At 45.9% G+C, this 24136-nt stretch overlaps 10 protein-coding genes across 10 annotated transcripts; 6 read left to right on the top strand and 4 right to left on the bottom strand.

The window, feature by feature from the left end:
- Positions 1–214: 214 nt before the first annotated feature.
- On the bottom strand, positions 215–3340 carry GGS22DRAFT_137355 (glycoside hydrolase family 2 protein). Its single transcript, XM_047958624.1, has 4 exons — positions 2969–3340; positions 1946–2898; positions 1466–1888; positions 215–1410 (listed from the first exon to the last, which is right to left on the bottom strand). The coding sequence occupies exons 1-4, from the start codon at positions 3097–3099 to the stop codon at positions 293–295; spliced, it is 2625 nt and encodes an 874-aa protein (XP_047818849.1). The 5' UTR covers positions 3100–3340; the 3' UTR covers positions 215–292.
- Positions 3341–3561: 221 nt separating this feature from the next.
- GGS22DRAFT_137296 (fungal-specific transcription factor domain-containing protein) lies at positions 3562–6088 on the top strand. Its single transcript, XM_047958621.1, has 4 exons — positions 3562–3739; positions 3810–3845; positions 3902–3976; positions 4073–6088. Exons 1-4 carry the CDS (start codon positions 3645–3647, stop codon positions 5910–5912), a joined length of 2046 nt encoding a protein of 681 aa, XP_047818848.1. The 5' UTR covers positions 3562–3644; the 3' UTR covers positions 5913–6088.
- On the bottom strand, positions 6051–7713 carry GGS22DRAFT_188292 (FMN-dependent dehydrogenase-domain-containing protein; the record flags this gene model as incomplete). The annotated part of the gene is made up of 5 exons (XM_047964713.1): positions 6051–6137; positions 6191–6264; positions 6327–7512; positions 7570–7628; positions 7686–7713. The coding sequence occupies 5 exons, from the start codon at positions 7711–7713 to the stop codon at positions 6051–6053; spliced, it is 1434 nt and encodes a 477-aa protein (XP_047818847.1).
- Positions 7714–7819: 106 nt separating this feature from the next.
- Positions 7820–10472, top strand: GGS22DRAFT_137298 (general substrate transporter). The gene is made up of 7 exons (XM_047958622.1): positions 7820–8607; positions 8660–8691; positions 8801–8881; positions 8938–9602; positions 9658–9724; positions 9782–10010; positions 10065–10472. The coding sequence occupies exons 1-7, from the start codon at positions 8376–8378 to the stop codon at positions 10421–10423; spliced, it is 1665 nt and encodes a 554-aa protein (XP_047818846.1). The 5' UTR covers positions 7820–8375; the 3' UTR covers positions 10424–10472.
- Positions 10473–11083: 611 nt separating this feature from the next.
- On the bottom strand, positions 11084–11946 carry GGS22DRAFT_200103 (uncharacterized protein; the record flags this gene model as incomplete). Its single annotated transcript, XM_047966396.1, has 2 exons — positions 11084–11779; positions 11887–11946. The coding sequence occupies 2 exons, from the start codon at positions 11944–11946 to the stop codon at positions 11084–11086; spliced, it is 756 nt and encodes a 251-aa protein (XP_047818845.1).
- Positions 11947–13771: 1825 nt separating this feature from the next.
- GGS22DRAFT_137286 (ubiquitin-like protein) lies at positions 13772–15098 on the top strand. Its single transcript, XM_047958620.1, has one exon. The coding sequence runs from the start codon at positions 13905–13907 to the stop codon at positions 14748–14750; it is 846 nt and encodes a 281-aa protein (XP_047818844.1). The 5' UTR covers positions 13772–13904; the 3' UTR covers positions 14751–15098.
- Positions 14913–16745, bottom strand: GGS22DRAFT_200101 (uncharacterized protein; the record flags this gene model as incomplete). The annotated part of the gene is made up of 8 exons (XM_047966395.1): positions 14913–15483; positions 15576–15647; positions 15706–15855; positions 15915–15986; positions 16040–16102; positions 16266–16357; positions 16410–16514; positions 16568–16745. The coding sequence occupies 8 exons, from the start codon at positions 16743–16745 to the stop codon at positions 15379–15381; spliced, it is 837 nt and encodes a 278-aa protein (XP_047818843.1). The 3' UTR covers positions 14913–15378.
- Positions 16746–18645: 1900 nt separating this feature from the next.
- Positions 18646–20061, top strand: GGS22DRAFT_188287 (uncharacterized protein; the record flags this gene model as incomplete). The annotated part of the gene is made up of 1 exon (XM_047964712.1): positions 18646–20061. The coding sequence occupies one exon, from the start codon at positions 18646–18648 to the stop codon at positions 20059–20061; it is 1416 nt and encodes a 471-aa protein (XP_047818842.1).
- Positions 20062–20245: 184 nt separating this feature from the next.
- GGS22DRAFT_137252 (methylated-DNA--cysteine S-met) lies at positions 20246–21281 on the top strand. The gene is made up of 2 exons (XM_047958619.1): positions 20246–20641; positions 20760–21281. Exons 1-2 carry the CDS (start codon positions 20453–20455, stop codon positions 21057–21059), a joined length of 489 nt encoding a protein of 162 aa, XP_047818841.1. The 5' UTR covers positions 20246–20452; the 3' UTR covers positions 21060–21281.
- A 1071-nt stretch (positions 21282–22352) lies between these two features.
- GGS22DRAFT_188285 (uncharacterized protein) lies at positions 22353–22796 on the top strand (the record flags this gene model as incomplete). Its single annotated transcript, XM_047964711.1, has 1 exon — positions 22353–22796. One exon carries the CDS (start codon positions 22353–22355, stop codon positions 22794–22796), a length of 444 nt encoding a protein of 147 aa, XP_047818840.1.
- Between the last annotated feature and the right edge of the window lie 1340 nt (positions 22797–24136).

Here is a 24136-nt window from a genome sequence, read left to right as displayed (position 1 = left end):
GTACATATGTGAGGAAAGTCTTGATTCCATTCATGAGCATCTAGTGTGCGTTTTGAGTACCGAATATTTGGAATATAAAATTCAGGCCTCAATTCCATTTTCCGACAAGAATGTTGATATTCGTTCAAATCGTTGAATTGCGACGCAGTCGAGGCTGAATATACATATTGTTTGGTCGTGATAATCATATATACGACTGAATGAATTTCGCTTATGATCAAATTGTTTTTAAGCTGTCATACCGTGTTCGAAGGTTACTTTTCCTAATACTCGATGTTCGATCCCATTATCGTCAGAGCCTAGCTTTTGATACCAGATCGTCGGGGATAGAAACAGCTACCTTTAAAGAACCTTCTGGCGCTCCGATGTAAGTATATCGCAGAGAATCCAGACTTGCGCCCGTCACATCTACGACCCTTTCTTCTCCTGGGACGAGATCAATGCCATTGTCGCTCAGTTTCATCGCACGAGTCTCTTCGAACACGAACCCCTTCACGGGACGAGCGGCGGATATGGATATTTGGTTAGTTGATACGGCCTTGAATGTTACGTTTCGGTTGGAGAGATCCAAGTACTTGATCGGTTGTGGCCAGGATGTATCAATTGACACGACCTCATCACCGTCTTTGATGGTGGCATGAATGACGTACGGGTCGTATTTCACCAAGTCGAAAGGTTGCGTTGTATCATTAAACTGTGGGTTTGTTACTGGAAGAGAATGGTCTTTCAGGACCTCCGTCGTGCTGTTCGGCAGCACAGTTATCCCTCCAAGCTTCAGGGAAGGATGGACTTCTTGGCCGGTCCGGACTGAAATGAAACGCACTATTATTTCTACTGGGACGGAATCTAATCGACTGCTTGCAACCCAAAGATCGAACTTCGTGTCCCTCGCTGGTAGTGTCGGATCCGCATGGCCCTCTGTCCAATTATGATACGGTTGGGAAATGCCTACGGCCAAGGGCTTCAGGGCATTCGCCATTGCGTAGAATGAAGGCTTCTTGACGAGATAGTAGTCAACCACAGCCCAACTCATCGTCGGCCAGCAGTCGTTCAATTGCCACACCAGGATACCTCCGCATTTACGTGCTCCTGGCGTACCCCATTCCCGGCGCCACGTCTTATAGGCAAAGTGCATTGTCTCTGCTTGCACAACTTGTGTGAGATGTGTGTAAGAAGGTAGGTCATATTTCACTAGGAAATTCTCCGCGACGTAAGTGACCATACGACGTTCATGGTCGATGGCCTTATTGCGGAAGTCCATCATCATTGAGCCTGGGTGTTGTTGTTGTGGGTCTTGGATCATGCCGCGAATTGTTTCGAGATGAGGGTAGGCTTCCATACCGAACTCGCTGATAAATCGGCCAGAGAGTAGATGAGTTTCCTGGTATCTATTCATCCTTCCGTGCCATACTTCGTGCTGTTAGTGATTGGGGAGAACTGCCAACTCAGTATTTGCACAACTTACTGTTCCATTGATGAATGTCTCCAACTGTTTTGTCTGTGGTACGCTTTCCATCTCCCCATGGACTACTTGGATGATACACCATGAATGGGTCTTCCTCCTTGACGATATTCGGTAGCAGATACTCATAGATATACCTGGCTGGGAAGGTTGACTTCAACCACGATTGAGGATCTTTATCCCCATCATAATCATAATGAAGATGATAGCGCTCCTGGACTTGGTAGTCTTCATTATTTCCGGCCCATATGACTAAGGATGGGTGAGACTTTAGTCGACGTATGTTTTGTCTTGCTTCCTGCTCAACGGATTCCAAGTAGGAGGGGTATGTTGGGTAGCTTGCGCATGCGAATTGGAAGTCATGCCAGACGAGAACCCCTAATCTATCACAAGCATCAAACAAAGCATCGTCCTCATAAATTCCACCTGTATCTTATCATCAGCGCCATAATGCGAATGCGATATTATACATCAGAAACTTACCGCCCCATATTCTCAACATTATCTGGTTCCCTTCAACCATTAGCTTCATCCAATCATGGTATCGTTGAGCGGGTATCTGAGAGAGCAGACTGTCGGCGGGGATCCAGCAAGATCCGCCGGAGAAGATATCAATCTGATTGATACGGAAATAAAAAGATTTGCCAAATTCATCTTTCTCCTGGATGAGTTCGACTCGTCGAAAACCGACAAGTTTGGACTTTTCGTCGGACGAGGTTAGAATCGCTTTCAATTCGTAAAGAACCTGGGACCCATAGCCATGTGGGTACCACAACTCCGGGTTATCGACTTGGAAGTCTGCTTTCGCTAAGCCGTTGTTGTCGACTGCGGCCGCCTTCTCCCAAATAATGGTCCCCCCTAGGGATATTGTGAGGTTGACGGGTTTGGAGTTCGCTCCTACAATTTTGGCAAAGATCTGGCCGGAACTTGTCTTCAAATCTTTGCTGACTTCGTACTGAGCCCAAACATCGTCGATCTTTGAAACATATTGCTCAAGATAGACTGGCCTCCAGGGTCCAGCGGTCATCAAAATCGGACCCCAATCCCAGCCCCAGTTGTACTGGGCTTTTCTAGTTGGAACTCGACCAATATCAGTCTGACGAACGTAGAATGTGTGCTCGTGCTCATGCTCCTTTACTAACTCTCGTCCTTTCAAAAAGGCCGAGTCGAACTTGATTTCTAGGATGTTGTCATTTTTTAGAAGGGTTGAAATGTTTACCCGGTGGGTTAGGAACATGTTATCTGACTTCAGGATCTCGTGACCATTGAGGAATACTGTTGCGAATGTATCGAGACCCTCAAAGACGAGATCGGTGATGAATGGGCTAGAGATTGAAGGCCCTGCAGGCTTCTTGAACTGGACTCTGTAACTCCAATCTTTTTCATTAACCCACCGTGCAGCAAGCTCATTCAAGTCAATAAACGGGTCCGAAATCCTATTAAGCAGTAAGCTCTCGCTTGATCTCCGTAACAATGATCAATGACGGAAGACGGTATTGTCCCTACTTGTTATTGGCAACTAGATCCATATGAACCTGAGTTGGAACTCTTTTCACCGGGAGCCAGTCACCGGTTGCGGTGCTGTCACTTTGCCTGAAAGTCCAGCCATCTTCAAGGGGGTGTTTTACAAGAGCCATTTTCAGCTGAAATACAGAATGTCACCTCTTTTCTGGGAAGGACGCAGACTGAGCGGGCAGTTCTAGTCATAAATGAATCAAGGAAATGGGTCGTCTTTTCCGATGCAATGGGATACCAGCCCGTATAGATACCAGCCCGTATATTTTGAGGTTGCAAGGATGTCGCCGTCAACCCGACTCCCCCAAACCACATATTCAGAGTGGCATTGACAGGATTTGAGGGATAGAAAGAGGGTGTACCTCGGTACGGAATTGTTTAGGATACGGAAATTTAAATCTTCGTGCGGGGAATTAAGGGGAAGGATTCGAGACACTGCTTAGTAATATTCTTCTTATTGCATAAATGCAAAGATGACTCATCATTACTAATCATGATTAAGCAGAAAGGCCTCTTTAGAAGCATGGTGTATGTGATTAATGAGAATGTCTCACATCTCCACTTCGTTATCCAAAATCCTCCGAGCAATTCCACCCGATCAGAATCATACCAACACATCCTAATGGAATGAGTGGTCACAGATACGTGACCATGTCCCATTGTGTTGATGTTCCACAATTTCAGCAGCCACAAGAAAACGAGCTCGTCACCGCCAGCTTCGGCTCCGGCTCGCCTTAACAAATCGTGCTCTGAATGCACGAGGTGCGTGTCGCCAAGACATCTTCTTCACCTCCTCTGGTTGGTTACTTGAAGTCTGATATCACTGCTGTAGGCGGAAGGTGAAATGCGATGGTGGTCATCCTTGCAGGCACGTACTTGCTAGAGCGCTTTTATAGAATGTGTACTAATATGGGTACATTGTAGCTCCTGTACGTACTACAAGGTCTCCCACCTGTGTAGCTATCGTCAACGTAACAAGAGGAATGCCGTAAGCAGAAGGTAGATGTTCCCAACCCTCCTATTGACCTACCTTCCTGCACCCCCCTAACCCCTGAAATCTAAACATCTATAGGTAACTAATAAGATCAACTCTAGCACTCTCGAGGAGGTTTCGGAACAACTGAAATCGCGGACTGATATCCTCGAGCAACTCTTTCCTGACATAGCCATAGATGAACTCATTGGGAAGAGTCGCGGTGAATTATTAGATATTCTCCGTATTGCTTCTGTATCCAGGGCAGCGGAAGATGAGCTAGGCGACCGCTCTGCCGAAGATCCCGAAGTCGCGGATGATTCAGCCCAGATATCTGAGAATGGTGAGCCTACCGCCGATCGACAATGGGACGAATCGAGCCACCAGCCTCCTGTGCTACAGGCTGGTGACGATATCAACGCTATCAATCTCGCAACAGATCATCATCGTCGCTCTTACTTAGGAGTCACTTCAATCAGCGCCATCCTTAGGACAATTTTCCGACTATGTCCTCCTGCGAAGCATCGTGTCGCTGAGCAAGCTAAAAGGTGGTCCGAGGATCCTATTCACTCTCAATCTGCACCATTCTTGGGTGGTGACCTAGGGGCCCAACTTCTTAAAGAGCAACGTTGTATCGATTTCTACTTTGAACATGTTCACCCGATTGTTCCCATGCTAGATGAAGAAGACTTCCGTTCTTCTTACTCCCTAGGGCATCGAAGAGAACCTGGTTGGCTTGGTCTACTCAACATGGTGATAACGATTGGCTCCATAGCTTCTGGGAGCGATACACTACATGAACAATACTATGAACAGGCTCGAACTTTTGTCGATCTCGATAGCTTTGGTGCGGGAAATTTAGAGAGCTTGCAGGCCCTCTGCCTACTCGGCGGATTGTATTTACATTATCGAAATGCCCCAAACATGGCATATTCTATTCTAGGGGCTGCGCATCGAGTTGCTATTGCTCTAGGACTTCATCGAGAATCCAGACGCCGTGGTACCAATACTGTTGAAAGCCAAGGAGATTTAACGCCAAGCAAAGTGAATCGACTCGAAACTAGGCGAAGAACATGGTGGAGTCTATTTTGCCTTGACACATGGGCTAGTTCGACTCTCGGTCGTCCAACGTGCGGACGATGGGAGGCTACGACAATGGATACCCTCCTACCTAGTTTCATTAACGAGGATGATCACATGGCAATGTCATTATGTGCTAGTACCCGTTTCTGCCTCATTTGCAATCGCATCCAAAGCCGATTCGCGCAATTCAATCGGTTAACAATTGCTGAAGCCGTTGCTTTTGACCAAGAATTGCAATCGTGGTGGGCATCTCTTCCTGCGTTGCTTCGATCACCCACGAACTCACCATCCCGTCTAACTATCGCACGCGAGTTCATGCGAAACCGCTATTTGAACATACGCCTAATCCTCATGCGGTCACTCATATTATATCTTGCTCATAGTCGCATTCAGAAGTCCCAACTTGGCGCAGAAGAACTCCAGATCATTGACAGTTGTCGGACAGTTGCGAGCGAAGCCATAGATTCTATCGCTCTCTATTGGACGCCGAATCGAGTTCACGTCTGGAATTCTGCATGGTACCTTTTCCAGGCTTGCATGGTTCCCTTATTGTCTATCGTAATCGAAAGTTCGCGGTGCGATCCCACTGCTGACTCCTTGACTTCAGCTCGCGCAAGTCTTGTCAAGGCCATGGAGACTTTCTCTGAGATGAAACCGTGGATGCGCGCTTCTGATAGAGGACCGGATATCGTGGCCGCTATATATGAAGCAATCACTGGCGAAGCTGAAGGTATTGGGCGAACCCCATCCCAAGACGGGGACTCAAATTTCTTTGGCTGGTATGATGAACAACTCACATTTGGCACTGAATTGGATTGGGGCTCGTTCTTGATGGACGATGATCTTCATGGGACCTTATTCACAACCCAAAGCCAATAAATATAACTTCTTGGATACAACAAATCAATTACCCTTTTTCGAATTCCAATGTCTTCAATCTCTTTTCTATCAATCAATCCTTCCTTTCCTTCAACACATCCAATCAATCTTTTATCCTAACCCTTTAAAATGGCGCTATCACAATTTAGGCCTAAGTTGTCTATCGATGTCCTCTAAACCTGAAGGGCCGTCGAAAAGCTTCGACATCAAGGCGTTTTTATTAACCTGCTAGATGGTTAAACGATAATATACTTGGAAAGGGAGTTTTTGTAACGCACATGCCGCGGACCAAGTTCCGATACTATCTTCACGCCAAGTAATCTCATTGCCGTCGCCGTTTCGTCAGCCAGAACTACACCATAGGCGTTAGCCAATATGATACCCGGAGTGTCGCACATCTACCTAGGCACTTACTCTTCAACACCCTCTTGACCCCTTCTTCTCCTCCGAGCGAGAGTCCATAAAGCGCGGCCCGACCAATACCCACCCCCTTCGCTCCCAGAGCCAAAGCCTTAACCACATCCGTACCTCGCTTAATGCCTCCATCAACTAACACATCAAGCTTGTCCAACACCTCGGGGCAAAACTTTCGAATCTCTAGCAAGACCTGGATAGGCGGAGGCGCAGTGTCCAACGCCCTACCTCCATGATTTGACAGGATAATTCCCTTCACAGCGGGAAACATCGTTGCCGCATACGCATCCTCATGCGTCTGAACCCCCTTTAGAACAATCGGCAAGCTCGTGTGTCTGCACAACCAATCTAGCGTCTTCTTCCACGTTAACCCCGCCTCCGTGCCCCATGCCTGCGGCGGCGCCCCACCCGCAACCTCGCCCATCTTAAAGCGCTCGTCTGCCTCTCGCTTCCCCGGGAACGGCGCGTCGAGCGTCAGCACGATGAACTTGATCTGCGGGATCTGTCGGATCTGTGCCAGTGTTCTCTCGGTCGCGGATATGTCCTTAAGTACGTAGAGCTGCCATGCGAAGACGGCGGAGGGGCCGGCGCGTACGATATCCAGGGGTGAGAGAGATGCGTTCTTGCTAATGATTTGGAGAGCGCCGAAGCTAGAACATGCGGACGCTATGCCAGCTTCGCCGGATGGATGAGCTAGGCGTGCCATGGCGGCCGGGGATACGAAGATAGGGAGACCGACTGCGTTTCCGATGATCGATGTTTTGAGCGAACATTCCGTACAGTCGACGAAAACCCGTGGTCTTAAGAGGATGGAGCGGTATATTTCGCCGTTGGCTGCTTTGGTTATTTGGTCGTCTGTTGCTGAGACATAGTATGAGATCGCTTTTGGTGAGAGTTGTTGTAAGGCGTATTTTTCGATCTCGGATATGCTTAGCATCGACTCAAGGGGTGGTAGTTTGGATGATGATGCGGCCTCCGAGTCCAAAAATGGGTCACCAGACTCTTGTGCCTTCGTGTCCTCGATGACATCTTTTGAGTCAATGGTTCCTAATACTTGGTCTGTCGTTAGGTATTCTTCCAGTATTTCAATCGGATGGACCGAGTCAAAAGCTTTGGAAGCATCTCGCCCCGCATTCTTTAAGAGAATGCTTCTTCCTCCGGGATGTTTTGGGACGAATGATGTAATCTAAGCCACCTTAGTCAGCCAGCTATCGAGGTCATATTTTAGGCTTGGAACACTCACATCATATACCTTCCCATGCAGAACCATCCAACAGCTGTCTTGGCTGTTGTGTTCGCCCACTGCAGCCTCTCAGAACTAGAGTTTTTAGATTGTCTCCTATAACAAAATTCACACACCTTCGGCCAATTTCCACACCCTAACCATGATTAGTCAGCCTATATTTCTGAATTATCCTTAGTAAGCAAAGTTGACTAAGCCCCTAAAAAGAAATCTCTTCTCCTTGATGCATAACTCAGAACAAGCTATTACATAATACGTCAATTCGAGTTTCGACCGCCACGTGCTGTCGGGATCATAGAAGTCACAATTTTTTAGTGTCAAGACGATGGACTTTTAACCATGGCAAGTTGGAAAATACTGCAGATTACCAGGTTAGATGCAGGTGGCACAGTCGACGATAGAGGCATACGGCATTTTATATAACCGTATTCCCTCTTAGGCCAAGGGTTCATGTAACCCCGTCTCCCAACTGCAGCATGGCCATTCAGGGACCTGGTAATCAATCCCCGATGAGCCAATTGAATCTCGTTGATAATCGCACCAATAACCCGGATCGCATGGTATTAGCTGCTACTCCATGTACTAGGACCATCCCGGAGGGGAAATGCTGACCCCATGGGGATCCCGGGTGCTAGTTAGGACTTATCAGGAGAGTGGAGATACCGGGGTTGATGGCTTTCGGCAGCCTTATCACTGTATAAGATGACAGCTACCGTGCTTATTTTTCTCCGATGCTCAATTGATCCTTCATCATTTCTTAACCTGAAATGAGAATTTTATTCACTCGTCGTCGCCCTACCTAAGCCATGGCGGAACAAGTTGAAGACACACGAGCCTCGTTGTCAAAGGCTCGCTTAAGCCATGACACAATGGAAAAGAAAGGTCGGAAAATCGACCTTGGGGACATTGATGGGCTCGAACCGAGCCCAGAGACGTACGCTGCCATCATGGCGACAAATAAGCCAGATCCTCGAGGTCCTGGTTATATAAGGCTGTATCTCCTGGCAGGATCGCTTTTCCTTTGCTCTACCTTTAATGGTCAGTATGCTGGGTTGCATCAATTCCGAGATTCGCTGCTGATAAATCCTAGGCTTTGATACTTCCCTGATGGGCTCAATCAATGTAAGTGACACGAATCTGTCTTAGCTCTAACAGAGAAGTTTTCTCTAGTGTCACCTCGCTATCGGAACTGGGCGTATCACAAACCTAATGTTACTAACTAAATACACAGGCCTTGCCAAATTATACGGAGTACTTTGGTCTTCCGGCCACCGGGAATGCTTCGACAGGAATCGTGTTCGCTATCTTCCAGGTATGCAGTTCGTTAGGACGATGGCCAGCCCCTATTCCAATGGCTCACAGATTTAGGTCGGCCAAATGTGCGCTGCTCTTTTCATCTGGATGACAGATTGGTATGGCCGAACATGGCATATTTTCTTCGGTTGCTTGGGCGTGTGCATCGGCACTGTTGTCACGGCTCTTTCGACGAATCTACCGATGTTCATCGGAGGGCGTTTTCTGCTGTCTTTCTTCGCAACCTGGGCGCAAACCGCATCGCCCCTTTATCTTGTAGAGATCTCGCCCGCTGCTTACCGAGGGACCATAGCCGGCGCATACAACACATTTTATAACATCGGTGCGCTTCTAGCTACCTCTTCCGTCTACGGTTGCCATCTGCATCTGGCAGATAAGGGTGATCTCGATTGGCGTATTCCTTTATGGCTGCAGATGGTCTGTCCCGCGATTCTCGGCTGCTTAATCAAGTTTTTTCCGGAGTCACCGCGATTTCTTATCGCTAATGATCAGCACGAGAAAGCCAGAGACATCATTACCAAGTATCATACTAACGGAGACCCAAACCATCCTCTTGTCGCCCTTCAAATGAAGGAGATGCTTGGGACAGTCCAGGGCTCACAGAAAGCGACATGGAAAGACATTTTTGACCTTAGGGTCCTTGTGGAAACTCGGGCGAGTAGATACAGGCTGATGTTGAATATTGCGTTCTCGTGGTTCGGTCAGTTCAGCGGTAACAAGTACGTGAAGTCGGGATCGAAGGGACTAATATTCAATGCTAACTTTCTGTATTAGTATCGTCAGCTACTACCTCCCCCTAATGTTGGATGGTATTGGCATCAAAGATACCAACACCAAATTAGTAAGCAATATTAGTAAGCAATTATCATGGGATTATGTAAGCTTAACGATATCACAGATCCTCAATATAGTCTATGCTGTCATCGGATGGGTATTCTCAATGTGCGGCGCTCGTCTTCACGATGTAGTAGGGCGTCGCAAGATGCTCATAGGTAGCACCCTGGGCATGACTATCTGCCTTGCTTTCGTAGCCGCTGGTGCTGCTGGAAAGGTTGAATACGGTAACAGTTCAGCGGCTACACTGTCCATCGTATTCATATTCATTTTCGGAGCCGTCTTTGCCACAGGTAAGTTCAAGGTTGGCGCTCAAATTGATTGATAGCTAATCTCAGTGTTCGTAGGTTACACCCCGATGCAGCCTATCTACCCAGCGGAAGTGGTTTCCAACAAAATGCGAGCCAAGGCGATGGGAACATTCAAGCTAACTGCTGGCGCTGCCGGATTCCTGAACACATTTGTCGGACCAATTGCGCTAAGTTCAATTGGCTATTGGTTTTATGTATTCTTCGTATTCTGGGATTCCTTCGAGATGGTTTTTATGTATTTTTTCTTCGTTGAAACGAAGGGAATGACTCTCGAAGAGTTAGATGCGATTTTCGAAGCGAAGAACCCGCGAAAAGCTAGTGTTGAAACGAAAAAGATGCAGAAAAGAATTATTAAGGAAGAAGGAATTGGTGGAGGTGGAGGGGTAAGTGTGTAATTGTTGTTCAGTTTAGAGATTATTAATTGAGTCAGTTAGTAAAAGTTGAGTATGTGTTAATATTACTGTGCTGCACTGTACCCCTTTCCCCGCCTTTCTCCACTTTTCCAATACAACACGGAAGGAGAGGTCAGTATATATAGGGCTGAAAAGAAGATTCGTAGCTGTGCTTAAACTTTGAGGCGTAATTCAAATAGGTGAAAATGTAACTTGGCGAGCTTTTTTAAGTTCAATAGATTGAAATTTAAGGTTAATAGATGTCACGATACTTCACGGTTATGAATTAAGATGGGGGGTTATCCCAGGTTTTCTTTCAAGTTAGACAAGAGGCGTGAACATGTCTAGGTACATTTTGAAGTCATCCGAGTATCCAACCAGTACTCAGATTATCGACTCAACATTTCACAATAGGTTATTACCAATGACCATATCACGTAGGGACTAGGGAAATGTATGTAGATCACAAGTTCATTCAGATGCAGCTAACCTCCCATGCTAGAAACAAATTCCACGCGGTACTCCACTAATGCTTTCCTACACAAGAGACACTATGTTCCATCATATTCCAACCCTTTTAGAAGCAGGAGGAGAAATGGTATCTTTAAACTCTTTGCTCGGGCATAAGTGTCGGCAATGGAGAATTCCGAGGTGGAATAGGCATCATCGAAGACCCGGACCTTGACCGGCGCAAGGATCGGGGCCGTATTCCACCAGCAGGAATCCTTTCAGCTCTAGCGTCAACGCCAGGCGCGCGGACGAGGCCTGCGAGCGCCACGAGCCAAAGCGGTACTCGAGTCGACTGATAGGGCCATTGAATCCGTCGACCGTTCCGTGATTGATAATACAATCGATTTCGTACACGAATTTCTTCGAAAAGAACTCGTTCAAGTACTTCTCGTTGACAATTTCAGGATCACCGGCGATAAGAAGTACCCGGCTGGCAAGAGGATGTGCGTCGCCCTCTCCAACTTTATTGCGATTCCACTGTATCGACGGGAACGTTCCGCGGTACAGGATCCTGCCGTTCTCGATCTTTCGATAGAGGTTTTCGGCATCCTTGCGGTTGAAGAAGCTGATCGACGCGGCTGCTGTCATGATTGTGCCGGTCGGCGCGTTTACAACAGTTGATCGAACTCTTCCGGTGCGCGTAATAGCGGCAAGCAGTTCTTGGATGGTGATAGTGCCAGGTAGTCCTGTAATCCAAAGATTGGTGTTGTTCTGTTCTTGGACATTGGCGCCAGTGTTGATAGAAAGGCTGCAATCTCCTCGGTAATTGCCGTTATGTCGGCTGATCTGGCGCTCGGCGCTCGAGTTTCCCGTAAGTTGTTCTGACGGGACAAAGACTCGCAAATCCATCTGCAGCTCAATAGTTAGGCCTCGTTATGGAGATTATTCGCATAAGTGATTGATGATGATGACCGATGGGGGGGTCAGGTGAGGAAAAAAAAGTGTTAAATACGTACCGTAGGGATGGTTGAACTCATATTGAGTTTCGGGGGGGCGGTAACTTGGTCTTGAGACATCCTTAAATAAATGTAAGTAGCTTCATAGGGAAACTGTTGAATGGTGGCAGAATTATGCTTCTGGTGTCTATTGCAATATGTGATTTAGATAAGGAAGTCAAAAAAATTGAGTGCTTACTTTTGTAAGATTGTGAACTTGCGGTATGGTTTAGAGTTGGAAAGGAATGCGAAAGATGTTTAGGAAGGAAATATAAGAATTAGAATAGCCTGGTGTTAAATAATTTTCAAATCTAATTCTCAGTCGAAATCGTACCTTCCGTTATTTCAGTAATGAATAAGGGGTGTGAAATAGTTGAACTCCGGATGGAAGGTGGATAGTGCGAAAACATACATAACAGCCACTAGTACTTGAGTATAGTGGATATTTCGGTGCTAATTCTCTGATCAGTGACTAATAAATATCTTGAGGGGTCGTAATACGTGCTGAAGAACTTATCTATCTGTATTCAGGAAAGAATTGAGGTATCCTGTCAAAATTGTCTGTTGCTAAGGTGTGGTGACGGCTTTGCACATTTTCTATCTCGATTCACGGAGTTTTATGGATATTGAACATGAAAGTTATATGAGAAATATGACTACTTATTTATATCAATGAGTGAATACTCATACCACGAGGTTAATGGGAAAATCAGCAAGTTATACTTGTTGTTAGTAGGTAATTTTGAGGATTATATAAAGTATATACCTACCTATCGAGGCGAGGGGAGTGAAAGTTAGCGCCACAAAGTACCTATGAAGCAGTAATTCATATATTGAATACTCCACAATATTTGTATCTACCTATATGGCTTTCACATAGAAATAAAGCTACTGATACAAATGAGAAATAGATGTGGTTGTGGAGGGTACAGTGTTGTTTATGTTCCTTTTATTATTGTCTGGGGCTTTCGTAGTGGCTGACAATATGTACTACAGTATGCGCAGTTTGCCCAATAGCCCCAGAATTTTTCTTACAAAAGTTGAGATGGATTGACATCTATATGAACTTGTTCCTAGCAAGCGCATAACCTAAGCATTATGGATGTCCCATATTCTCCACAGTATTATAAGGATATTTCTGAGTTGATTTCTAAATCAAGAGTTAAATTTTAGATAATAAAGTTTAACATTCCCATTTATCCACCTAGTAGATCCCTGTACCCCACTTTGACAGCATGCTGTTTCTTATCTTGTTTGATTCTTTCTATATTGAGTAGAATCGGATACAAGTTGCTAAGATGACCAGCGGTTAAAGTGGAGCCCCGAGCGGTCCCGGGACACGTGCCTGATTATTGGCCCCGAAATAGATCGGGCTGCTAGTTAATTAGTCGGGAATACATCAACAATTGGAGATAGGTATAACACGAAATAGAGACGAAACTCAAAATAAATGCACAGAAATGAAAATATATTCAATTAGATGCACCAAGTATACCAGACCTCTATTTGCGAAGATATCATGCTGGATTGGATTATGAGTTGAAGTATTAACTAGAGTGCGTTCGCGTTCTCCACACTGGAAGGGTAAGTACCTAGGTAGAGTAAAAAAATTGCGCTTCTACTACATGGACCATGCGCTGATGGCTCAAAGCCGTGTAAGCTGGGATATTTTACTACTGTGTGTCGTTTTTCTTTGGTCGCTAAGCCCCGGAATTAGGCTTGATTTATAGCAGTTACCCACCAGAATTTAGTGAATGAATTACTGTCAGGTCTCCGTTTAGCTGAGACCAAATACAGTATGAAGTAATTGCTTATCGAATTGCGCACAGTGCAAAGAGACTTAGTTAATGGTACAAATTTTTTGACCCGAACCTTGGAATTATTCGGCAGTTGCCACCAATTGGCAGAACTTTTATCTCGACTACAACCTTCGCTCATTTACTTCTTCCCAACTCAAACCTAACACAACCCTCACAACTCCACGGTTCCTTTACCAAACGACCTACCAAATACCCAAAGGCTTCCCGATAGCCATTTCGATGTCGGATAAAGTCACTTCGCCTCGCGCCTCACGAGGTGATTCACCGCCACCTCGCAAACGAAGTAGAAGTGATGACCGAAGCCAATCACCGCGTCGCGATCGCGACAGACGAGAGAGAGATAACTATCGAAGAGATGACACATATCGGCCTCGAGGTGGGGATAGAAACCGTGGTGCTGGACGCGATTCTTGGAAGGATCAAAGAGATAGGAACAGAGATGACGACACTGTTCGACCGGGGCAGAATTCGGGAAGACGAGACGATGATCACGGAGACAAGGACTCGGATCGAAGAGATGCAGAGAGAAGTGAGGGACGAGATCGAGATAGACCTCGGCCAAAGAAGGGCTTTGGAGGTTTCAAATACAAGGACAAGCGACGGAACGACATAGAAGACGGGGACAATGATCGACGAGGCGGCTCATTCAGAGGCTATCGGAACCGCTCACCGTCCCCACGCCGCAGAGATCACGACCGCAATCGTGATCGTGATTCCGGACCGTCATCTTCCACCAAGAAGTCAAAGGCAAAGTCTAGTGGTGGAGATACATCTCAGCCTCCCGTCCGACCGCCTGCAGCGCCTACTAGTGGTGGCGGCGGCGGCGAAGAGATGATCGTTGTCCATGTCAACGATCGATTAGGCACGAAGGCTGCTATCCCGTGTTTCGCATCAGATCGCATCAAGGAGTTTAAGATCATGGTTGCCGCCCGTATCGGACGAGAACCCCATGAGATCTTGCTGAAGAGACAAGGGCAGCGTCCATTCAAGGACATGCTCACCCTTGCCGACTACGAGGTTAGCAATGGTGTGCAGTTGGATCTTGAAGTCGATACCGGCGACTAAGCAAGGACTGAAGAGGAGTTCGAAAACCACGATGGATGCAGGCCTGATAGGCCACTAGGATACCCTTATGACGTTGTATTACTACTACCTAAATGAAAGAGAAAACCCCGATACCCGTCTGATCAGCCGAACTTGCGCCTGTTTAAATCTCTCCATCAAAATCTAAACACCGTTCCGTATTCAACATTTTCTCCACAGAAGAGAAATAAGAGCTTGTTACGTTACCTTACTACCACAGCTTCCATTCTATATCCGCCCTTCGGGATGAACACGGCGATAATAACGCCCTGAGAAGTACGCCACATACCTAGATTGTTAAATCAATCAGTTAGGTAGCCTCGTTTGTCTTCGTAATCTCTGAATCTCTTCGTCTCTTTCTTGAATTATACGTCTCTGTCCTTGGATAGTTATATCTCTTGTGTCAAGGTCAATTATCAGCCTTTGTCTTTCATCGTCCGCGCAGCCTTCAAACTTCATTTCTCGATCCCTATTATAATCTATAACGAAAGGCTCATTAGTGTTTACTACCAATATCTTAGGACAAGACTTACGCTTTTCACAGAAATCCCCATAATCTCTCACGGTACCACAGTCATGGTTTGTGCAAGAATCTAGCAAATGCATAACATCAGTGGCCGAATAAATTGTTTGGCAGAACGGATTTCCCTACGGCGCAGACAGTATTCTCCCTTAAAACATCTCTCTTGTCGGCAGTGGTCATTTCGGCATGTGTCTAAGCAACCCAGTTAGTCTCAGGAGCACATGTGGTTCCACTTGGTAAAATGAGGTGTATGGATCTTAAGATCGGTGATGAAATGGACCTACGTCGTGGGCAACACTGGTACTCCCCGGATCCGATTGTTTTACGTTGGCCACAGCCTTCGCGTTTACACCGGTCTAAGAATGTTCGTGGTTAATCATGTTTCCTTTAATCAGATACTAGAGATGTACTCACGTTCGTTACAATAGCCTTGCCCCGACGAATTACTATCTGCCGAATTTCTGCATTGCCTTTCACGGCATGTATGACTCGAGCAATGGGATGAGTGTGGGTCTGAGCCAAGATCTTTCTGCCTGTCGCAACCGTCGGTCTCGCATTGAAGATCTAGCTTCCGTCAGTATCATTGTACGCAGGAAATAATGTCGCAATTCGGAGGCACGGACGCATTGCGCAGTACTCCTTCCCAGCCTTCTTTGGGCTATTACAAGTGCCTGGAAACCACTCGCATCGATTATCTAGCCCGGAAGGTCAGTTACGAATTTCATATTAGTACTAAGTAGAGACGTACGAGCTTCACAATACTTGCAGTGGTGCACGACCTTTGACGAGCAGCCCCCTTTTTTACATTTGTCTAACCATAAAATTAGAATATAATCCTCGAGCATAGGGATAGGAGCTGCATACGTTTTCCACAATACCAACTTAGGGGTCCCATATTCTTTTCAAGACATCCGTCCGCGTAACAGGCATCTTCTCGATTGTTAGCTCAATTGGGTTTGATGGATATGGCAAACCTGCTTACGTTCATTACAATATTTGCTATATTGAACTTGGCCTTGGCCAAGAATGCTTCGCAGGTCGTGACATTCTTCAACCGAACACTCATCTATCAAAAATCAACTTTTAGCCTTTTGGGTTATTGAAGTGGCACTTCGTACGATCGTTGCAATATTTCTCGCGCTTGTACCTCGGTTCTTTGGCAATACTTTGGATCTGTATCTGTATCCTACCCTTCATACAATTGCCCATCGGACATCTTGCATCTTTTGACTATTCAGTTACTCATTCGTCGTTTCGGCGGTATTACATCACTTACGATAAATGCATACGGAATCACTTGGGTCCTTTGATTTCTCGCAGCGGGGTAACTCATCATTTCGATAGAAGTGCTCGCACGTATCTGGAATTGCTGTTAGCCATCGAATTTGGTCTCCTGCTTCCCCGAAATCTTCGACTTTGATACTCACGCTTTTTGCAATACTTTGAAGACACATGACAGTTCTCGTCCCTACGACTTTTGCAGCAAGGGAAGCTACACCCAGCTTTGGTAGTCCCCGTTGGCCGACGACAGAGCATTTTAGGGTATCGCCAAGTTGTTATTCCTGAAGAGAAAAAAAAGAAGAAAAAAGATTGGAAAGGAATCTTCGCGATACCCAACCTTCGAGTTATTATCAGATGGAAGTACTCTTAGTAACTGTCATGGGGACACGGGTGCCTGGGAGCTTATTACTATCTCATCTGCTGCTTATTTCACCCAAGTTTCGGTGAAGATATATTTCTACTGCAGTGTAATGATAATGTGCATTTCTAACCTACATCTATTCGTTTGCCACATTTTTAGAAGGTTTAGAGATACGACAAGGCTAGATTAGGCCATTACAAGTCATCAGGTCACGGTTGGCGTCGACATTTATGACTTGGCCCCCAATGGCTTGACGCTCAACACTCCGTCCATCCTAATTTCATTGAAGAATACAGCTGTGGGGGCAGTCGATACCGTTACCGATGAATTACATAGCCACGCTCCACGCATGAAGTTGCCGAGTTGAAGAATGTCAAATTATCTTAGTTCATTCTACGAAGACACGTACTTCTAAATTGGTCTTGCGAGGAAGGTCGCCGGTCTCAGAGCCTCGTCCATATCAGGTAAACTCTGAGACAAATTTTCTCGAGATGACGTCCTTCAAGCCGCCACCGTGTTACGCCAGAGCTGAATGAAAATTTTATCGGATGTTAACTTCGATGTCTCTATTTAATGGAGCCTTGACAACTAAAGATATTCCCCGGGACCTGTTAGTTATGGTTCCTACCAGGTTCGGCAATTTGCCCGTTGCTATTTTTGTTCTCGTGTCAGAACTTTGATCGCGGTTGATCATCGTCCCGAGATCTCAGAATGAGGGGAAGAGGAAGTAGGTGGTAACACAAAACTCGAATTCGGCACACCCGATGAGGCTCGATGGCTGTGTGGGTGTTCTTTTCGGGAATCATCTCCCCTTCCACGCCTCTCAGCCCCCACCTAACTCCTAGAACCCCAACTGGGCATAGTCAGCGATGCGCGGTCATGCCAAGTTTACAGCCATTCATATGAGGCTACCTATTATTGCAAAACCTACATCGCGTTCTCCATTAACAATGTTGGAACAGACGAAAGTTAGACTTGTACGTAATCTTGGAGCCAATATTGGTTAGGAGATAGTACGTATCTCCTTGGATACAGGGCGCATACATCCACCCAGGCACGAAAGAAACAGATAAGTTAATCGGCCGAGACGTTTTATGTAGCTAATGCTTACGTTAGATATTATACTAAACAGCCTCAATAATCATGCTGTCGTCTGGTACCTAGGTACCCGTTCGAAATTTATCTAGAATCCAGCTCGGCGTTGAAGTGCAAGCTTCGTATTTTAGCATTTTTATTCTCGTAGACTACTATGACGTCACGCTAGATTCAAATTAAATGCATGATTGGGTTGTTTAGCACTGTGCGCTAACCTAGTGAATGGACGTTGAATTGAACAAAGCGTCAAGTTGAATCAGATATCATCTGAGACTTATCAGAAGTTGGCCTTGTATCTCTGAATTAGGTACTAGGTACCTAGGTACAGTGTTATTTTATTTGCTTCTATTTCGCACTCACTCGATACTGCTGCATGATTGGTTGTGACTAATGAGTACAGTAGCTTTATTATCAGACTGCAGTAAATTCGTCCCCATTTCTTCATAAACCATGGCTATTCTTTCCCTTTATGTACTCGTACTTTATTCTTCTGAGTATCCACAATAACAATCGAATAGGTACCAAATACATTATTCCTGCTTTCTATGGCTGGAGAAACGCCATTACCTATCACAAACCCGTTTAGGCCTACGAAGGGCCATCTCGCTCGCACCACTATGGCCCCAGACGACATACTTTACTACCTAGCAAAAAATGGTATCCGCGAACCACGAGTCATCGCCAGGCTGTCCCAAACATGCCGCCATGTTTCGAAGCTCTTGGATCCTTTACTTTACCGAGCTGATGTAATGGAAACCAAGCAAAAACTTGCCGAAAGCGCCTCCGAATTTCCATTTCCATACAGTAGAAATGAAGAAGATTCCTTTCTAAACTGGGCTCCTGTCGACGGCCAGCAGTGGCTCATGTATCCTCTAATGACGGTGAAGAAAATCCCGGCTCTCCACTGGGCGATTGATCATAAAGATAAAGAGCTAGGCCTCACGGTAACCCGGAAATCCATCAAATCGGCATTGAAGTATTGGCCAAGCTACCTCCAAGTTTGCTGCGGAGGGGTTGGCCAGTACATGGATGGTATGGCACCACTTCACTTAGCGGCGATATCCGGCAATGAAGAGATATTTCAGGAGGTGATGAAGGCCAGTTCTATCGTGGATATGCGGGTCTACCTCGAATCTAACTTCAGAAAACACATTGGTGATTCAACCTTATCCGAGACTGCATGGTCTTTTGTTGAACAACGCAGCGACATTAGCCACTCCCACATGGTAGTTAACCCTTTGGGCCTGGCCATCCTCTATGGACACATCCACATTGCGGAGACTCTAGCTCGGGTTACGCAGGATCTAGTGGAAGAGATATGTGAAAGCGATGCCGATCTGATGTCGCCGCTGAAGATGGCAGTTTTACATAAGATGCTCTCGGTGGTTAAAATCTTGGAATCCCGTGGATACAGAAGCGGTTTGGGAGATATATACTTCTGTAACAATGAAATCTCCCGAATTGCGGCTGCCAACGATGGCAATGAAGAGATGCTGCGACATCTACTACGCAACAGAGAGGGCGACCATGAACAAGACTCTTTCGATGCTTTTGAATTGGCTTTGGAACTTCACTGCAAGTCCAACCTCCTGTTCATAGCCGAACACCGCCCGCCTATAGACAAACCATTTGTTTTCCTGCTGTATATCAAGAGGTTGATACAGACGGATGATTTTCTTCCTGTCGTCAAAGCCCTACTTGGAGCCGAGCCAATCTTGTGTCGCCATATATCCAAGAAGATCGAAACTTACCTTTACGATCATAGGGGGGAAGGTATTTGGGCAGGTCGAGGAGTTATGATCCAAGACTACCTGCTCAATCATCCTGATATCTTATACTCAGGAGTCATCCTAACATTTCTTCTGGAGGACCAAAAGGTTAGGAAAGAATACCGCCAAAGTATTAAAACGCTACCTAAGCATCAACAAGAATTTGTCGCTAGGTTAGACCAAGAGATATGCGGTAAGAATAAAAGCCGGGATTGGAGACATACATACCTAGACGTTGGAGACTCCACGTTGCTCGAGTACTAAATAACAAAAAAATTATTAAGTTATGAAAGAATCATGACGTTTTGAGGTCCTCCCGAGTCTTTGCTTTTTTCGAACGTTACTAATTATTGATTACTAATCATTGACCTAATTGGAACCACGTGACTTGGCGTCGCGTCTTTGTGATGTCAGACCGAGGGGCAAATCCCGAACGCGCCCTTTTCATGACATCGCGTTATGAGTCAAAAAACCTTCCAATCTCCATTGTTAAATATATCCCCACCTCCTAACCATCAATAATCATTCAACTCTAGAATCACCACCCGTGATCAGAATTTTATCATCAGAATTTCATCACCAAGAGGCTCTAGCTGATTTAAACCCCTCATCTCTGCGACTCTCAACTGTTCTCTTTTTGGAAATAAAAGACGATATGGCTGTAGGAATGAAACGCAAGCGTACAGATGATGCCGTAGATGCTCCTGCACCAGTACCACAGAAGATAGTCAAATCCCGACCAAAGCGCGCGGCTCTCAAGACATCCCCCTCCGTCCCCGAGGACATGGAAGCCCAACTCCAGCGCATCGCGGCTTCAGAGCGCACGGCTTTCGAAAAGAAAGTGGTGAGTCACCCAGCGACCCCCAGAATCTCCATACACATCCCGTGTCGAAATACATCCGCGAAAAAAGGACATAAGACGCTTTCGTATAAGATCCCACTAACATCCCCGTCCTCAACAGTGGAACCTCCTATGTCAAATCCCACGAGGCCAAGTCTCAACCTACGGGCTCCTCTCAGCCCATCTCAGCTCGTCTCCGCGTGCAGTCGGGAACGCCCTGCGGCGTAACCCGTTCGCGCCGGAAGTCCCGTGCCATCGTGTCGTGGCCACGAACAAGACCCTCGGCGGCTTCAAGGGCAAGTGGCCTAAGGACGGCGAGGGCATCACCATCGACGAGAAGCGGAAGCTGCTGCGTGGCGAGGGCGTCAAGATTGATGAGAAGGGGAGGGTTCTGGGGACTCCGTGGGCGGCTTTCGTTTAGTCTGATCTCTGCGAGTTCGGAGATTGGGGTCAGGGAAAAGTATGTGTGAGTTGTTTGTTGGCGTGAGGGGTTTTTGGGTTTCTGTTGGTGCCTTGGAAGGCTTTGAAGTTTATTATATTGGATTAACATTACGAGTTAAGAGATGGGATGGATGGATGGATGGATGTCGCTATCAGCGGGGTATGGGGGAGGTTACTGGTTGGTTTCTCACATAATTCGGTCTGAAGTATACTGTGCAATCTGTCTTCTGTTTCTCGCAGAAATGCCACCTCTCGTTTCCAATTTTTCCTCTTTCGTTCCTCTTCCTGTGTTGGCAAATCCCACAATATTCCTCTCAAAACAGCCTCTTCAAAACACCATCAACTTCTACGCTCTTCGGCCAAGATATACGCTCCTACAGTTACTTACATCTCAAGACAACATTTCCAACATAACACACCACAATGAGCAAGCTCTCTTGGCTATCTAGATGGTTCGGATTCACCCGATACACAATGGTCACAATCAAAGGAATTACCAGAAACGGCAGCTCTTTCAAGCACACCTTTACAGCCTCCGGACAGCCACAATCGGTCTCCTTATCCCAGTATGATGACCGCTACAGTACTATTAGAATTGGATCAAGCGCATACCGGACAGTCGATGACAGCTTTATTACGAGTGTGAGATCGGAAACCTACTTAACTCAAGAACCTCGGCAAGTCGTCGGCAACTGCTTAGGTTCAGGTATTGCTGGCTTCTGCATCGTTGTGCTTGGAGGTGGGTGGTTATGGTGTAAATAGACTGCTTACAGCGGAAGGAATATGGGTTTATCATGACATGATGGAGTATTAGGTACTAAGTCGTCGGGTCTCGCTGCGATGGGACATGGGGAAATACTTCGGGTAGATTCATATTAGAAATCCAACTTCTCTACTCCATCAGGTCTTCTAATTTGCTACCGTGATTTTGTACAGCTCTTTTCGTGAATACTTGTCTTAGATACCTAAGCTACAGCAGAGCCTACGGCAACATACTAATTCGGATGGTTTAATTTTCAGTTACCAAGCTACTCAATCTACCTCGTCGATCTGAAGAATTCGAATTAATATTTTCGCGTTGTGTAACATACCTGTCAATGTAGTTTTATTATTTTTTTCGTCGTAGAACTTATGATAACCTGTTCTTCCCAGGTCCAAGTTCCCAGTTCTTTCTAAACGACTCAAAACTTACACCAAACTTGCACGTGTGATTTCAACAAAAATCAATATTAGAGAGCTAATCGGAACCCTCTTCGAAATCTCAGAATAGATCATGGATTCTCAACCCATTGAACATTTACAGCACACTATCCTGTCGCAAACAGAGGACGGTCAGATTACGCAAGCCATGCCTACTTCGAATGAAGGCTTGATTCGCGTCCCGCATTCACCCAACCCCAACGACTCTGACAGCATCAGCATCAGCATCAACGTCAACAACGACGAGGACATGGACTCGGAGGACCAGAATAAAACTCAGTGCGCGTGTTGCGAGACAACCCGCTTGATCACACGATCCAGTTCAGTGCCCAACCATGTTCGTTCTGGCGCCGTGGACATTGGTTGCTACAATGTACACATTCGAGATGTTACGAATTGTGGCGGTCTGGTGGTAGCTTCGGTGCAGGTTAATTCCGGGATGAGTACTATTGAAACAGTCACTTTCTTTGGCATTGTCACCATCTATGCCGTGGCTTTATGCTGGTTGAAGAAATAAGGGTTTCCTGTGTTAAATAGGTTATAGGAATTTATTGAGAAGACAGGCCTCATATCAAGACAAGCATGGCACGATGAGTGCTGGGTAGGGTGCGGATTTATTTACATTAGGTAACTAGGAATGAGATTTCGTTGATTCTACCTATTGAAGACTACCCAGGTAGAAATGCGCTTTGATGATCTCACAAAAACTCCCAAATTTCCACCCATTTTAGATTTTTTGAGCAAATATGTCTTCAATTTGAAGTCTTTGGGACAAGCTCTATCATATAGGTATTTCCCATCAAATACTCAACTTCGCTACGCCCCTTTCTTATTCTTCCTTACCCATTCTAATTTCTCCCATACACAACACTGGCAATATCGCTAGAGGGGAACTAAATACAGGGCTTAAGCGCTATAACTCAACAGGACTTACTTATCTTATTCACCTACTCGCCTACTTCCCTTGCTACGTCCTGCTTGATACTTGTCACCATAATTAGGTAAGTACTACCTAGTTACATCATGTTGGAACTTATTTGTTGGGAACTCTCAAAACTTGAAAGCCTAGCCCTCTACCGAACCTGGACAAACCCCCTCAGTCACTTCAGAGTTCGGATAAGATGGGATGGTGAATTTGTCCTCTAGCCTAACGATCATTATCATGTGGCCTACAATTGAGAAAGTTTGACCAAGGAATGCGTTAAAGTGTCTTTCTTATGACTCAATTGCCTAATTATCAACTCTGCCTAGTTAGTTTGTCTCGTCAATCTCTGGAGGTGACATAACCATAACTCACATACTTCATAGTCATATGAATCAATGTGCTCATCAAGGTTCTCACGTAGAATGGAAACAGTAAGCTTGGCAAGCTGATTGGTGGACTTCATTCGAGACTAGTTGGAGTTCACATCACGCAATTGCAGACGGGATGAAAAGAGCCTTACGAATGGAGAGTTATATAGTCAGCTGCCAGCCTAGGTTTGCTAGAGCTATCCAGAATGCAAACACAAACTTCGTTTAGAAATTTATTGATACGTGTTCAAAATGAGTCAGCCCCTCTTCTGTGTGTTGTTGTGTCTATATAAACCCTCCCAGGACACGTCCAAGTAATTCCATTTTCTAAACCTTCATTCCTCATGTGGGCAGAGTTGTCAGGAATTAATCACCACGAAGATAATTCGTGGTCCTTCCTGATAACCAACGCCTCTTCCACGCCATGCAATATCTAATTCACTTCTAAGATCATCAGCCTACATCATCGAATTACTGGTACCTAACCTTGCTCAGTAAACATGGATGAATCACACATACCTAGGTACAGGTAACGGACCTTGGTATCGCGTTATCGCCTTCTGG

This window comes from Annulohypoxylon maeteangense, assembly GCF_022496945.1.
Source record: "Annulohypoxylon maeteangense strain CBS 123835 unplaced genomic scaffold GGS22scaffold_8, whole genome shotgun sequence".
Lineage (NCBI taxonomy): Eukaryota > Fungi > Ascomycota > Sordariomycetes > Xylariales > Hypoxylaceae > Annulohypoxylon > Annulohypoxylon maeteangense.
Note: the sequence above shows the minus strand (reverse complement) of the source record. Positions and strands in the feature narration are given on the sequence as shown.

What these genes read in the sequence shown, in the direction of transcription:
- GGS22DRAFT_137296 (XM_047958621.1), top strand. Translation starts at nt 3,645, where the DNA reads ATGTTCCACAATTTCAGCAGCCACAAGAAAACGAGCTCGTCACCGCCA. An exon ending in TCGTGCTCTGAATGCACGAG is followed by an intron (nt 3,740 to 3,809) that starts GTGCGTGTCGCC and finishes TCACTGCTGTAG; the next exon opens with GCGGAAGGTGAAATGCGATG. An exon ending in GATGGTGGTCATCCTTGCAG is followed by an intron (nt 3,846 to 3,901) that starts GCACGTACTTGC and finishes GGTACATTGTAG; the next exon opens with CTCCTGTACGTACTACAAGG.
- GGS22DRAFT_137355 (XM_047958624.1), bottom strand. Translation starts at nt 3,099, where the DNA reads ATGGCTCTTGTAAAACACCCCCTTGAAGATGGCTGGACTTTCAGGCAA. An exon ending in GATCTAGTTGCCAATAACAA is followed by an intron (nt 2,899 to 2,968) that starts GTAGGGACAATA and finishes ACTGCTTAATAG; the next exon opens with GATTTCGGACCCGTTTATTG. An exon ending in AGACATTCATCAATGGAACA is followed by an intron (nt 1,411 to 1,465) that starts GTAAGTTGTGCA and finishes AACAGCACGAAG; the next exon opens with TATGGCACGGAAGGATGAAT.
- GGS22DRAFT_137298 (XM_047958622.1), top strand. Translation starts at nt 8,376, where the DNA reads ATGGCGGAACAAGTTGAAGACACACGAGCCTCGTTGTCAAAGGCTCGC. An exon ending in TCGTGTTCGCTATCTTCCAG is followed by an intron (nt 8,882 to 8,937) that starts GTATGCAGTTCG and finishes TCACAGATTTAG; the next exon opens with GTCGGCCAAATGTGCGCTGC. An exon ending in GGTCAGTTCAGCGGTAACAA is followed by an intron (nt 9,603 to 9,657) that starts GTACGTGAAGTC and finishes TTTCTGTATTAG; the next exon opens with TATCGTCAGCTACTACCTCC.
- GGS22DRAFT_137252 (XM_047958619.1), top strand. Translation starts at nt 20,453, where the DNA reads ATGGCTGTAGGAATGAAACGCAAGCGTACAGATGATGCCGTAGATGCT. An exon ending in CGGCTTTCGAAAAGAAAGTG is followed by an intron (nt 20,642 to 20,759) that starts GTGAGTCACCCA and finishes CGTCCTCAACAG; the next exon opens with TGGAACCTCCTATGTCAAAT.
- GGS22DRAFT_137286 (XM_047958620.1), top strand. Translation starts at nt 13,905, where the DNA reads ATGTCGGATAAAGTCACTTCGCCTCGCGCCTCACGAGGTGATTCACCG.